Source organism: Tympanuchus pallidicinctus, unplaced genomic scaffold (genome assembly GCF_026119805.1).
Source record: "Tympanuchus pallidicinctus isolate F22 unplaced genomic scaffold, pur_lepc_1.0 scaffold12, whole genome shotgun sequence".
In the NCBI taxonomy this organism is placed as follows: domain Eukaryota; kingdom Metazoa; phylum Chordata; class Aves; order Galliformes; family Phasianidae; genus Tympanuchus; species Tympanuchus pallidicinctus.
The window spans coordinates 16922830-16936441 of NW_026294637.1; the positions used below are offsets into that span (position 1 = coordinate 16922830).

At 40.5% G+C, this 13612-nt stretch overlaps 1 protein-coding gene across 4 annotated transcripts in view; it reads left to right on the forward strand.

The window, feature by feature from the left end:
* TMEM266 (transmembrane protein 266) overlaps positions 1 to 13612 on the forward strand; it is a 107501-nt gene that overhangs the window by 42347 nt on the left and 51542 nt on the right. For all 4 annotated transcript variants that reach the window (XM_052672197.1, XM_052672195.1, XM_052672196.1 and 1 more), the window contains 3 exons: positions 5224 to 5324; positions 6266 to 6371; positions 9934 to 10122. In XM_052672197.1, coding sequence (XP_052528157.1) covers positions 6358 to 6371; positions 9934 to 10122 — 203 coding nt within the window. In that variant the 5' untranslated portion in view covers positions 5224 to 5324; positions 6266 to 6357. The remainder of the gene's footprint in view (positions 1 to 5223; positions 5325 to 6265; positions 6372 to 9933; positions 10123 to 13612) is intronic.

The following is a 13612-nucleotide window of genomic DNA, read 5'->3' on the forward strand; positions in this document are numbered from 1 at the left end:
TGTCACAGACCTCTGTGTGGTTTCCCTCCTGCTCTCTCCAGTTCCTTGGAGAAAAGGCGGTGGAGAAAAGGAGTGCATGTGCTTTGCTATCCCAACCAGAGCGCCGCGTCCGGTTTGTCTGGAAGTAGCATGTGCTGCACATCTACAGGTGCCTTGGAAGGGGCTGGGCTGGTCTATCCTGGCAATTTGTATTTGTTTAGACTTCCTCTACAGGATTTTAATGTGTTCTGAGGTCCAAGTTTGAAGGACTGAAAGCTCAAGATTCAAACAGTGCTCATGATGTTTTGTGGGGAAGATTATGATTATGCAAAAGATCCTTTTTCTCTTTTTTTATGGACTGTCTAAACTTTCCTTGGAAATATGAACTATGCTTACAAATAGTGAGATGGTTTTTAGTTACAGGATTACATGCTTCCTACTCCACCCCCAGCATTCTGCTTAATTTCAGCATACGGGGTGATCCCATAAGGGGGTAGAATTATGGCTGCATGAGCAAGTTCAAATCTGCCATTTCCTAATTTCTGAATGTCTAATTTTTCCAACTATAAATACCTTTACTGTGATGGAGGGTTTTATTTGTTTTTTTCCTTCATTTTTTTAAATATGTATATAAACGTTTGACTGTAGATGATCGACAGAGATACAAAATTCAGTGTCCCTTTTTCCTGTGAAATGCAAAGCTCTGTCTTTTGTGCCTGTCTCTTCTGGGTGCTGCATAGGAATGTTAAAGCTATGACTGGAATTGGGAACCTGCAATGTTAAAACGTGTATCTAATATGCTTGATTTGTAGAGGAAGTTAATTTACTCTGTTTTGTAACGTTCTGCATTTGTAATCTTTTGATAAATCTCATTCAGTTATTTTTGGAAAATAAAGGAAGTATTATGGATCTACCTCTTAGAGCCATGTAAACAAATACTTTCTGAAAATGCTAGCTGGCAGAAAGAGGATTTGGGGGAGGGTCTGTTTTAATCAATCTTATATCTTCTATCTCAATGAACCTCTTCAATTTTGTTCAACCTGAAGCAAGGGGGTGTTGCTACCTTTTCTGAACTTGGGGTTTCCCCTTCAGAAAGAAGAGCAAGTTGCTGGATTTCTGAAGGAAACAATTTGGACATTATATGACCAGTCGTCATCTTTCTTCTTTCCTTCTCCCTAAATCCGTGAAGCATTTTCAGTTTGGGTGCTTGCTGCAGTTCAATATCACCAATGGTGAGGGCTTGGCACATAATTGTAGGTGTAAGTCTTTCTGATATAAGCTGACTTCAGTGTTTCTCCACCATGCCATTTGTTCCCATGGCTGTGGCCATGTGTGCAGCCCTAACCCCCTGGTGCTGACACAACTGTTTTTGGAGCTGTGCTTTTCCCTGCATTGGAGAAGCACTGTTTGTTTTTTTTTAAAGGGAAATCTCTTGTTGTTACATGCCATACCATCTGACTGATTGTGAACTTACATAGCAATGTGGGATGGTTCACTTACAGGCGTGTGACATGGGAAGCTTATAGCATCATGATAATACTCCGTGGAGAACATGAACAAATGCAACAAGTGAACAACGCGGTCTTGACTTCAACTTAATTGAAGGGGCTTCAATACAAGTTAGAAGGGACTTTGTAAAAAGCTTAAATTAGACACTTTCTTCTTTCTGGTCAATCTTCTTTTTTTTGTTTTTTTTGTTTTTGTTTCAGGCTTTTTAGTTTATTTATTTATTGCCACACTGTGACACACAGATTTTGGGGGACTGTTGAAACCAGTGCTAAAAATCATAATTTTTATGCAGATGTGGAGTATAAACTTCTTTTGAAGTTCCTCTTGGGTGCTGTTCTTGTTGCTTTTCTTAAAGGCTTGGAAAACATGTATTCCCTGAGGCTCCATCTGCAGTACTGTGCCCAGGCCTGCGACCCCAGGATGTGGATCTCTTGGAGCCACTTGGTCCAGAGAAGAGCCACTAAAATGATCAGAGGGCTGGAGCACCTCTTCTATGAGGAAAGTTTAAGGGAACTGGAATTGTTTAGCTTGGAGAGGAGAAGGCTCTGGGGAGACTTCATTCTGGCCTTCTGGTACTGGAAGGGAGCGTATAAACAGAGGGGGAAAACAGTTGTTCATGAGGGTGGATAGTGATAGGACAAGGGGGAACGGTCTTAAACTGAGACAGGGGAGGTTTAGGTTGGATATTAGGAGGAATTTTTTCACACAGAGGGTGGTGAGGCACTGGAACAGGTTGCCCAAGGAGGCTGTGGATGCCCCATCCCTGCAGGCATTCAAGGCCAGGCTGGATGTGGCTCTGGGCAGCCTGGGCTGCTGGTTGGCGACCTGCACACAGCAGGGGGTTGGAACTGGATGAGCATTGTGGTCCTCTTCAATCCAGGCTGTTCTATGATATATGCACAGAGCTTATACCACTGTGCATTTGCTCTGATTTTATGTAAACTCTCAAATTGCTTTATAGTTTGCGTTGTTTCAGCTGAACTTTGTGTATTAACAAGCTACTGCTACGCTACAGTGACTGGCAGTGAAAGGTTGATCTAAACACTAACACATTAACCATGAGAGGTTGTGTGTTGGGTGCAGGCAGCATCATCAACCTTTGCTCAAGTGCTATAGAGCGTGACGCTGCTTTTCAACCTGTGTGATTCTGGCAGTAATGCATGAAGAGCAGAACAGCTGCATGTCTGTGCACCACAAATGAGAGGGTAAAAGAAATAATTAAGGTGTGTCACAGAAGTGTTGAGACCACTGGTGTGTGTAATATGCGTGCAAAGAACAGGAAGGCAGGAAGGGCTGGGGAGGCAAAGCATTTTTAAGCATTTCAAAGGTCTTGCCTCATAAAGAACTCGGTGAATTGTGCACAACTTCACTTACTGCAGGGGTGTGAAGAGCTGAGTCAGCTTTGCTGAATTCTGAACTGTGTATCTGCACATTTTTATTCATTAGGCAATGAATCTACAAACTCAACCCTACACGGAAAACCAGTTACAGAAATATGCTTTCCATCAGGTTGCATTGCCCTCTTGGCTCACCTGACCGCTATCCTGGTCATTTAGTTCAGTGACTATTTCTGGGTTTTACAGCACTTCAAAACTTGCACAAGAAACCTTCTGGGGGCAATTCTTTCATTTCTGCTCTATCTCCTCTTAAAATGAATTCTGTTTAGTTTGAGGAACTTTGCTCTTTCTGCAGTCATCTCACCTTGAAAATACTTATGCCACAGAACAAATGGAACTGCTGAATTCTCACAAAATGGGCATTGCTCAGAGCTATGTGGGAACTCAGCATGAACCATGTGCTTCCTTGGCCTCAGTTCCAAGAAGTTAAAATAAAAACGAAAAATATAAATGACCGGAAAACAAAGAGAGGGCACAAAACCCATCCTGGAACTGCCAACTAATCTCCTCCCATGAGATCAAGGTGTTTTTATCTACTAAGCCTTGAGCGAGCTAGGTGCAGAAAGGGCAGCTTGGAAAAATTTCCACTCTTGGATGGCGGATGGGATACCCATAGGGTGCCTGCAGAATGCTCACGTCATTGCCCTTTGCCTGTACTATGTCCTGTAGGAACGCAAGTGGGAGATTAAATATAGGGAAATTATTTCTCCTCTCTGTTCGTTGTTGCCTTTAAACACTACTCAGTTGCACAGAAATCTCCTGTGGGACTTGGAGGTGTTGTATTTTCCTATGAACCGGCTCTAAGGAAGATAGCAAATAGATGGGGATGGAGTTGTTAGATGCTTGTGTGTGGCGTAGAAAGAAGCAGGAGTCCTTGTAGCCTGTTTACATTACATATACAACATGTTGTGTCTGTTCTGAAGGCTTCAGTTGTGCTGTCCTGCAGCTGTGCTCAGAAACCACTTTTTGATCCACTGAATCGAGTACTACATTAGTAATTCTGGGTGCAGATGACTGACTTTTTATGCTTTCCTTCTGAGGGAAGCTCCATTGAGTCCTTTAGAGACTTGACTCCCTTCTTTGAGACTTGAAACCCTCCCAGATTTCTTTCCACATTACTCATCTCACCTCTGTGAGTGCATTATGCCATGGTAGCAATCTGTTCAGTGAGGGCAGGTTGGACTCTGCTCCCAGTGGAGCCCTCAGAGCTATCTGAAGAGCTTGCTGCCCAGCCATGAATTGCTCTCTCACTCTTGGTAGTGAGTGAATGTTTCCCTGTAGAGCTGCCAGCTCCAGTAAGAGGTAGCAGGTCTGGCTTATTGATGTTGCCACTGGTGTGGCTGAATGGAGAAACAAAGTTCTGGATGGATATGAACGTGCTTCTAGCTTAAAAAACAAAAGTGTAAGTCCTGGAGCAGCGAACGTTTCTTGTTCAAGTGTTTGCAGCGTTGTTGGTTCCCCTTTTGGGAATAATCTTTAGATAATACTTTCAAAAATCTGGCTGTACATTTGTAGTGTTCTTGTTTTTTAAACCCCTCGTTGGGAGAGAGGTGGAGCATTAGCACTGAGCCGTCTCCCAAACATGCAGTGACTTTTCAACTATATGAAGAAATTTCCCTTCCTACATCTCTCAGAGGCCAGTTTCTCTCAGTTGCATTCATTATCCCCATTTACCTCTTATTCTCCAGGCTTGCAGACATGATTACAGAAGGGTTTTCAATTTCCATCTCAGCCTGTTAGTTTAGGTACTGAGCACCCTTGCGCCTTTACCATTTTCCCAGCCCGTATGCTTACAACAACAAGTTTAGGTAAAACACTTCAGTGAAAAGCACAGTAAAATGTAAACCCCAAGCGGGGTGTTAGGGAGCTAACGTTGCAAAGCAAGACTTGTAGTGACATTTCAGTTTTATTCTGCTGCTAAGTGGAATGGTTGCTATTATGAAACTGTCTTAGGCATAAGATATTCTTACTGCATCCTTTCAGTATGTGATTTAAACAGACTTTTAATTTTAAGCATTTGCTTTAGTATCTTACTGCCTGGGGAATATAATCAAAAAAAGACCAAGAATAGAAGCGAAGAGACTCACATTGATATCAAATGAATATTGGATCAAGATTGTGCTATATCTGAGAAAGTATATCTGAAAAGTAGTTGTTTTGTTACTCTGATGTTATAAGTGCTTAAAACTGAAAGAAAAATGGAGTATGTTTTTTATCTGAAACACGTATGTTTTGTGTTTTGAAGTCAATTGTATTTCTTGTGAATAATTCTTTTTGGCTAACTCATCTACCTGAGGAAGGTGATCATAATCTAGATTCTTTCTTTTTGTAAATGCAGGTGTATTATCTGAAAAATCTGAGAATGGAATGACTACATTTTACATTAATACAAGTTTCCAGTATGTTAAATAAAGCCTTGGAAATGGCTCTACAATTGATGTAAGTTCAGTTTTGTTATTTGGTATCACGTGACTACCATAGATAATGCAGTTTTTATATATCTCTGTTGTAAATGCTTGACTGATGCTAACAGTTCAGCCTCTTAATGACTCTGGTTTAGTATAAGAATTATTTTTCATCATTGTGAAAATTGCTTGATGACAGTAATATGCTAGTTTACCAACCAGTGTATTTCTGCTTAAATAAAGAGCATGTTTTTGTATTTTAGTTACTGGTTTCAATTAGTGTCATTAGTCCTGACAGTAGCTTTACAAAATTTCTTACTATATGATTTTCTATGAATTTGCATTTCTTATGTGGTTTTCTCCAGGTTATATTTTCCAGCCATTAAAACCTATGTACTGATAAGTTTTATTCTCATCTCAATGCTGTTCCATTCTGGCTCCCATGCATTGGTCCAGGTACACCACAAATTAAGATCATGACATAGGCAAGTGTGTCACCTTTTCCAAATGTTAGTGGACTTTGTTGATCAAAGTATTGTCTTGGTAACAACCTAACCAGAATGTTTGATAACAATTCTCCAGGCTTTGTAGACAAGACTAGCACTCGTCTCAATATTAAATTAAATATTAAATTGTATTTATTTTTAAAAGAAAATATTAATTGGTTTTCAATAGCATTTGTGCTCCTGAATCCCCAAGCTTTCTTTGAAAATCCCCCCTGCCTGATTATTTCTAAGTGAACCAGAAATTTAAAGCAAAATGTGTTGTTATGGAAGTACATACATGAGCTGGTGTCTATCTATAGCTTTACACCTCCCATAAAATGGAGGAGTCAATCCAGAACGAAATGCCTAGGAAAAGAATCATAAAGGGAAATAAAATAATGAAGTGAACTGATAACATGACAAAAATTGTCAGTGCAGCCCTTTGGAGTTCTTTTAACTGTTTTAGATAATTTTGTTTTGACTCTTGCAGAAGCCTCATTTTGGATGTCTAGAACATCTGTGCAAAGCAGCTGGAATTAGTTGAATGCAATAACTGCTGCTGATTGAGTTGCATCCTCCAACATGACCAGTCCTCAGTAAGTACCATATCAGGATAATTATAACTTATTTTAATTACCCAAGAACAATTCCTGCCTGTAGGAGAATATTGTTGTGATGTCAGAAAGAAAAGTTGCTATTTTGAGAAGGGATAGTGGGATTTTGTCAGATGCCTAAAGAGTGTGAATTAACAGAAAAAGCAAGAATGCACTAAGTTTTGGATGTATACTGACAGCCAGTGGCTAAAAATTACTTTGTCTCATTTTTATATCCATTTCCCTTTCACCAAAACTGTCTGAAGGCTGCTTGCCAACACCAGTCTATTGGTTGGTTTGGTTTTCTTTTCAGTCACATTACAGAATCACACAGAATCATGGGTTGGAATGAACCTCAAGGATCATGAATCTCCAACCCCCTGCCACCAATCTCCCCATTTAATACCAGCCCAGGCTGCCCAGGGCTCCATCCAGCCTGGCCTTGAACACCTCCAGGGATGGACGAGGCATCACAGCCTCTCTGGGCAGCTGTTCCAGCACCTCACCACTCTCTCTGTGAAGAACTTCCCCCTGACATCCAACCTAAATCTTCCCTCCCTCAACTTAAAATCATTTCCCTTTGTCCTGCAGTTAATCAACCCATTCACATCAGACTCTGCCTATGATATAATCTGTCTAAGAAACATGGAAGATAAATTCTGTTGAGAGGGGGAAGGCTGCACTCATCCATTTTCCTTTTTTCCCCCTCATAATACTGGAAATGGTATCTCTACATGGTCTTCATGCAAAACTGAGTCAGCTCATCTTAGACTTGTAAGGGTAAAGGTTCACAGTCACTAAAGGTGAAAATCACAGAGAGAAGTTTCTTGCTATAATTAGCGCCTGCCTCTGATTTGACTTGACAGGTAAATACAGTTCTGTTGGAAATGACATGAATCTCAATACTTTCAATCACTAGTTAGGCAAGGAGTAAAATAAAATGAGCTTTTAGGTTGTACATACAGTAGTATCTCCCTTTACTTTCTGCATGGTGTGACAGTATGACGCGCTGTCAGTCTTACTTCAGAGCCTGATAAAATTATTCTGGGAGCTATAGGAAAACACCTGAAAGATAATGCAACCTGGTTGCAACCAAGGTGGGTTCACAAGGGGGAGGGTTTGTGAAGTTAATCTCCATTTATGACAAAGTTACTCACCTGCATGACCAAGGGAAGCCAGCAGATGTAATTTTAGTAAAGCTGTTGGTATTGTTACTCAAAGTGTTGATCTGGACAAAATGTCCAGTATATATATATATATATATAAAGATATATAAAGATAAATATATATATATATATATATATATATATATATATATATATATATATAAAGATATATAAAGATATATATATATATATATAAAGATATATAAAGATATACATATATATATATATATAAAGATATATAAAGATATATATATATATATATAAAAAGAGAGAGAGAGAAAGAGAGAGAGAAAGAGGGGGGGGGAGGAAAATAGTGGTAGGTGAAAAAGTGGCTGATGGGTCAGGCTCTGGGGTGTATCAGACCTGACACTGCCAGCTGCATGAGGGAAGGGATTGTCCCACTCCATGCTGTGCTGTGCAGCTTCATTTCAAGCACTGTGAGCAGGTTTGGGTGCCACAATATAAGAAGGACGTAAAAATATTAGAGAGCATCCAAAGGAAGGCTGCAGAGGTGGTGAAAGGTCTTGAGGGCAGGATGTGTGTTGCTGAGGTCCCTGGGTTTGTTCAGCCCAGAGCAGAACAGGCTGGCGGGAGGCCTGATGGCAACTGCAGCTTCTCATAGGGAGCGGAGGGCAGCGCTGAGCTCTGCTCTGTGACAGGGCCTGAGGGAACGGCATGGAGCTGTGCCGGGGGAGGGCAGCTGGGGGTTAGGGGAAGGTTCTGCCCCAGTGATGGGCTTGGAACGGGCTGCCCTGGGCACTGGGCATGGCCTTGAGCTGCTGGAGCCTAAGGAGCATTTGGATGCTGCTGTTACATGCAGGGTTTGGGCGGTTCTGTGTGGAGCCAGGGATTGGACTTAATAATCCTTGGGGGTCCTTTCCAACTCAGGATATTCTGATTCTGTGATACAGGCGCAGCCTTTCTTTGACAATACTTGAGTTATAAAAGCTTTTTCAGGTTTTTCAAATGACTTTTTTGTGTAATGCTGGTAGTGATTAGCTCCTTTAAATCTGGATGAATGTTTTCCATCCAAAAGGGTTAGTCTGATGTTCTGGCTCTGAGCAATAGGTTTTTCTTTTCCTTTCATCTAGAGTTCTAGCTTCTTCACTCACATCTTCAGATTTACAAGATACATGAGTTAAGAACTCTGCTAAATAATTCATTTTTTTTCTGAAAAAAAAAAAAAAAACCACCAAAAAACAAAAACCAATAGCCCTACATATTAGTTTGCTTGAATAACTGGAATATTTTAATAAACTTCTTTAAAGCAAAGTCACCCATGCGACTTTTGCAGTCAAATGAGAGATGATTTGGGTGCTATATGCTTTTTAACTGTATCTCAAAGGAAAAAGACCTTCATACCTGCCGCTTAAAGCTTCTGAAAACTAGCATGAGATTTCTCAGAAGTTAATAAAATCTTGAGGATAAATACCAGAGCAGATTGTTTACACTCTATTCTGAATCATGTGAGGCAAGGAACTCTCACTGGGAACTGCAAAGGATCAGTTTCTACTGGGACTTCTCATACGAGCTTTGTCCTACTATGATTTCATCCTTCATGTGCAGGAGGGTATGCTAGCTGACAGTGTTTGAGTTCTAGCTAAGTAGTATTTTAAACGTGGAGGATGTGGATAAAGTGAGATGCTGGTTTTGCTTGCATTCAGTTCTCATTAATGTTGCTGGAGTGGTAGAAAAATACATGCCTGGAGTTGGAAGCAGTACAAATAGCTGCTTAAGATAAGCTTTGTAGAGGAGTACATAATTCTTCTGAGTCTCTGTTCTCCTTTCAGAATTGTTTTGAAGTAACTTGTAACAGAGTAATCTTATGTGGCTGAATGAAATCAGGTCCCCATCTCTCAAAAACTCTTTATAGTAGTGATCCACAGTGAGAAGGGTCAAAATTCATCCATTAACTACTGATTTGTATATTAATTAATAAGCTTAACTATTCACTGTTCACTTGTCCAAGTTGCAAAGCAGTGAGTTCTTGGTGTAGTTGCACGCCTTCTTTCTGTTGTTCTTGACTGTTTTGCACAAATATTTTGCTTTTGGTTTCATACACTGTTTCCACATTTGTTTGTTCATAACACATTTGTTTATATTTAGTGCTTTTGAAGCAGAGTGTGACATGCTGTTTTCTTTTATCTGTGAGATTTCTGTTGCCCTGTGTTACATTTACTGAAGACAAGTTTGAAGACATTTGATCTGTCCCCCTTACCGAGGATACCTCTCTCAATGACCTGGCCTTACAATTTGTTGTTTTCTTTCTTCTGTGAAGTTCTTGTCTCCAACTTATTTTTATTTGCTTGGTTTTTTTTATATTTGCTTATATAGATTAGATGTATATATGTGTGTGCCTCTGTGGAGAGAGGTTTTTATTTTGCTTATTGTGTTTTCAGGCCTGCGATAGAAGGTGGTGTTTCAGAAGTTGAGATAATTTCGCAGCAAGTTGAAGAAGAGACCAAAAGCATTGCCCCTGTACAGCTTGTTAATTTTGCTTATCGAGATCTACCCTTAGCTGCACTTGATCTGTCTGTGGCTGGGTCCCAGCTTTTGTCAAATTTGGACGAGGAGTACCAAAGAGAAGGGTAAGTACAATGGACAAAGCTTTATTTTCTAATTTTATCTTATGGGAATTCCTCTGCCTGTAATTAAAAAAACAAACAAAAACAATAAAAACTCTGAGTTGGAGAGGAGCAGCCCATCATCCTCAAACTCAGTCTCAATTGTGACAGTGATCAAACATTAAGGTCACTGTCACAGGATGGAAATGACTTTTTCTAATATAACTAATCAGTGCTGGTTTGGGGCTCTTTGAGATTACGTAATTCATAGCTACTATTTGACCCAGTCTGGAAGATTTCTGTCAGATGGGGAAAGTTAGGCCAAGTCTCTAGTCTGTCACACATGCAGAGTGGCCTGATGAAAGCTCTTCATTGGTGGTATTTCAGGATAACAGAGGGTTAGCTACTGTGACTCTTTTTTGTGGTTGTAGATCCCCTCACTGAAAGGTAATGACAGTACCCTGTCAGTGATTCCTGAACATATCATTGCTTTTCCTAGTATAATTTAAATTGTGTAGTTTGCTTATGTGAAAATATTGACTTTGATACATGCATGTTATTGCTGTTTTAGAACTGCTCCACTTTTGTTGGAATAAAAGATCTTGATCAGTTTATAACATTTGCTGAAACATAACCCAGTGTCAGTTTATGTTCTACAGAACATAAGGTATCCTTATGCCTGATTCAGGCCTCAAGTGGCTGTAAGTGGACTCTTGTGCTATGGTTTTCATGAAAGTTTTGTGTCAACTTGAAAGCATAAAGAGGGAGACAGTGAGAATGACGAGAAGTGCAGAAAACCTGCCATTGGAGGAAATAGCCAGCTACTGCTGGAAATAACTGTTTCCATTTCATATGAAGAGACTTTGGGGACATTATAAGGGATTTTACAGTGAGGAAGAGAATGGTCTGTTCCATCTCTATGGTATTTAGGACAAGAAGTAAAAAGACTTGAATAACAGCAAAGAAGAGAAGAGCAAGGACAGCAGAGTGCTTGGATAGACTAGTGGTGCGTGGGAGGAAGTGGGGAGTAGAATTGCAATCATTAGATGTCTTTAAGAAGACGCAGTTATCTGGAATGATGACAGTACAGCTTAATATCCCTTGGGACGGAGATTAGGTGAGCACTTGTACTTAACCCCTCTGTCTCTGTGGTTGCTATTCCACTGTATGTTGCACTGAATGTATTATATATACTCCGCTGCCAGTAAGATCTGTCTAAAAACACTTAACAGTAGGTTATACAGAGCTCTCAAGATGAAGCCATTAAAAGGCTTAATATAAGCCTCAAAATATTAACAGCTGAGTATGTTTTAACCTGTGCTCAGAAATCAGCAGAGACCTGCTTGATCTCCGCTCAGCAGGTATTCTGAATGCTAGTCAGGGAAGAGTACTGAGGAAAGACTCTTGCCTTTAATTTCTTTCCAAATTAGACTTTGTGACGTCTCCAGAAAGCTGTTGCTCTAAACAAGGGGAAATACATTTCAAGGAGGTTATGTAAGTATGGTACAACTGTAACGCAAAATACTCTGCATACCAGGAGAGGCACTTGAAAATTAATTTGAGTGTGCAGGTGTAACCCTCACGCTATTTTGGTGCTGAGTCGATACCAGTTTTGTTCAAATATGGATTTTAATAGGTTTTTATGATCTGAAACTCCAGTCTTCACTGTGCCAAAGTGCACAGGTCTCTCATTGTGACTGTTTGAACAGTTTTGTAGTCTGAGTGTAGAAACAGACTTGTTCTTTTCCTCAGCAGAGATCTCTTACTTCACACAGATAACTTCAGTTGCTTTGTCATTCTGAATGGAAATAAGTAGGTGCCATCCAGACTTCCCAGCTGCTGAGGGGATTCTGTGAAGAAAATTCAGACCTCTAGCTTGTATGTCTTAGTGCATTTTGGCTGAATATGTTCAGCTACGTCCCAAGGCTGCATCTTCCTCATGAGAATGGCTCCTTCCTTTCAGAAGCACTGTTTGCAGTGGCTGTCCTGTAAAATTTAAGAGCTGAGCTGAGATCAAGAAGGCTGACAGCCCAAGTGAAAATCTACCTCCATTCCACCTTGTGGCTTGTTTGGGAATGTGTCTGGTTTTATGGGCATGCTCTGCTTTCTCTCTCATGGCCTTTTTAGTTGTCTGACTCACTTCTCCACCTGAGTAAGAAGTATCTGTGGAGGATCAGATCACATTGGTACAGAAACTGCCAGCTACTTCTCCCTCGTAGACAAAGAGGATGATGTAGAAAGGTCAGCACAGGAAGCAATAGAAAATGTCTGACTCCCTGTATTTTCTGCCAGCATCCATATTCATAATTGTGAAGCTCTATGTCCCCACTGCTTTTGCACAGGTTGCAAGTGGAGATACTGAAAGTGCAAACGCCACAGAGTACTAAATGGGGACATAGGCCTTGTTTTTCCACTCAGTGATGGTCTGCCTTCATTGCAGACCTCCAGATGTTCACTTCCACTTTTTTTTTTTTTCCCCTGAAAATTTCAGGGAAGTTGCCAATCAGTATGACCTGCATACATTCTGTAGGAATCTAATGGTCTAGATCTGTGTGTAGACAAACAATGCTAACTGTAATTGCAAGGCACTGCAGCAGTGAGGTCTGGCATGTGCCCACTTCTTGGAAAGTTATAATAGGAATGTGGCAAAGGACTTGGAAAGTAGTGAATTGTGGACATAAACTGCATCTGTCTGAGACCTTACTGGGGTTTGCAACACCTTGCTGTTCACGGTATTGTGCCAACCCATTTCAGAAGCTAGGAACTCTTCATCACTATGTGTCCAGCTCCATGCACAGAGCAGCAAGAGAGACATCAGGCTAGAGATGAGTGAGTGGGCAGTAAAGTAGTCTTCTGATGTAATTATTTGGTTATGTGCTCCCCAAGGCTTTCCTTTAGCTTTCTTTATTTAAGGCCAAATTGCACCAGTCCAAGCATGTGTGCAAGTTTAACCTGGTTGGTGAAGGATAGTGTGGTGCTAACTAGGGGACTTTTTGTTTTTTAACTTAACAGAATGTTTCTCTCAATACAACTGATATTAATTGGCTACCAGGAACAGGTGGGTAATAGCTCAGCCCACAGACTCAGCATCAGACTAACTACTCCTCTCACCAGAAATGGCAGGGGGAGGGGGAACAGGAAGGAAGAAAAGTTGCAATCTATTTTTTTGCTAGAAAGGTCGTATGTAACCTGACATTTATGTGGCTTAAAAGTGCAGGAATAAAAAGTTTATTTTGTGCAGATTGATGGGGCTTGGCTCTATCATATCAAATTCTCAGAGCAGTCAGTTCCCGTCTCTTAATGTTATTGAAGGAATTACGTTGAAAGTTTGAGCTATTTTTGTCAGAAATTGTTTACAGTACTGATTCCTGCATAAAACACCAAAGAAAGGAGTGCAGATTTGATGGCATGTCATGCTTGTCCCTGAAGTACACTTGTAAGTGGTAAAAGTGTAATTAGGCAATAAGATACCTTTTTCTGCTCTTTCAGAAACCCCTGGACAAACCACAAACTA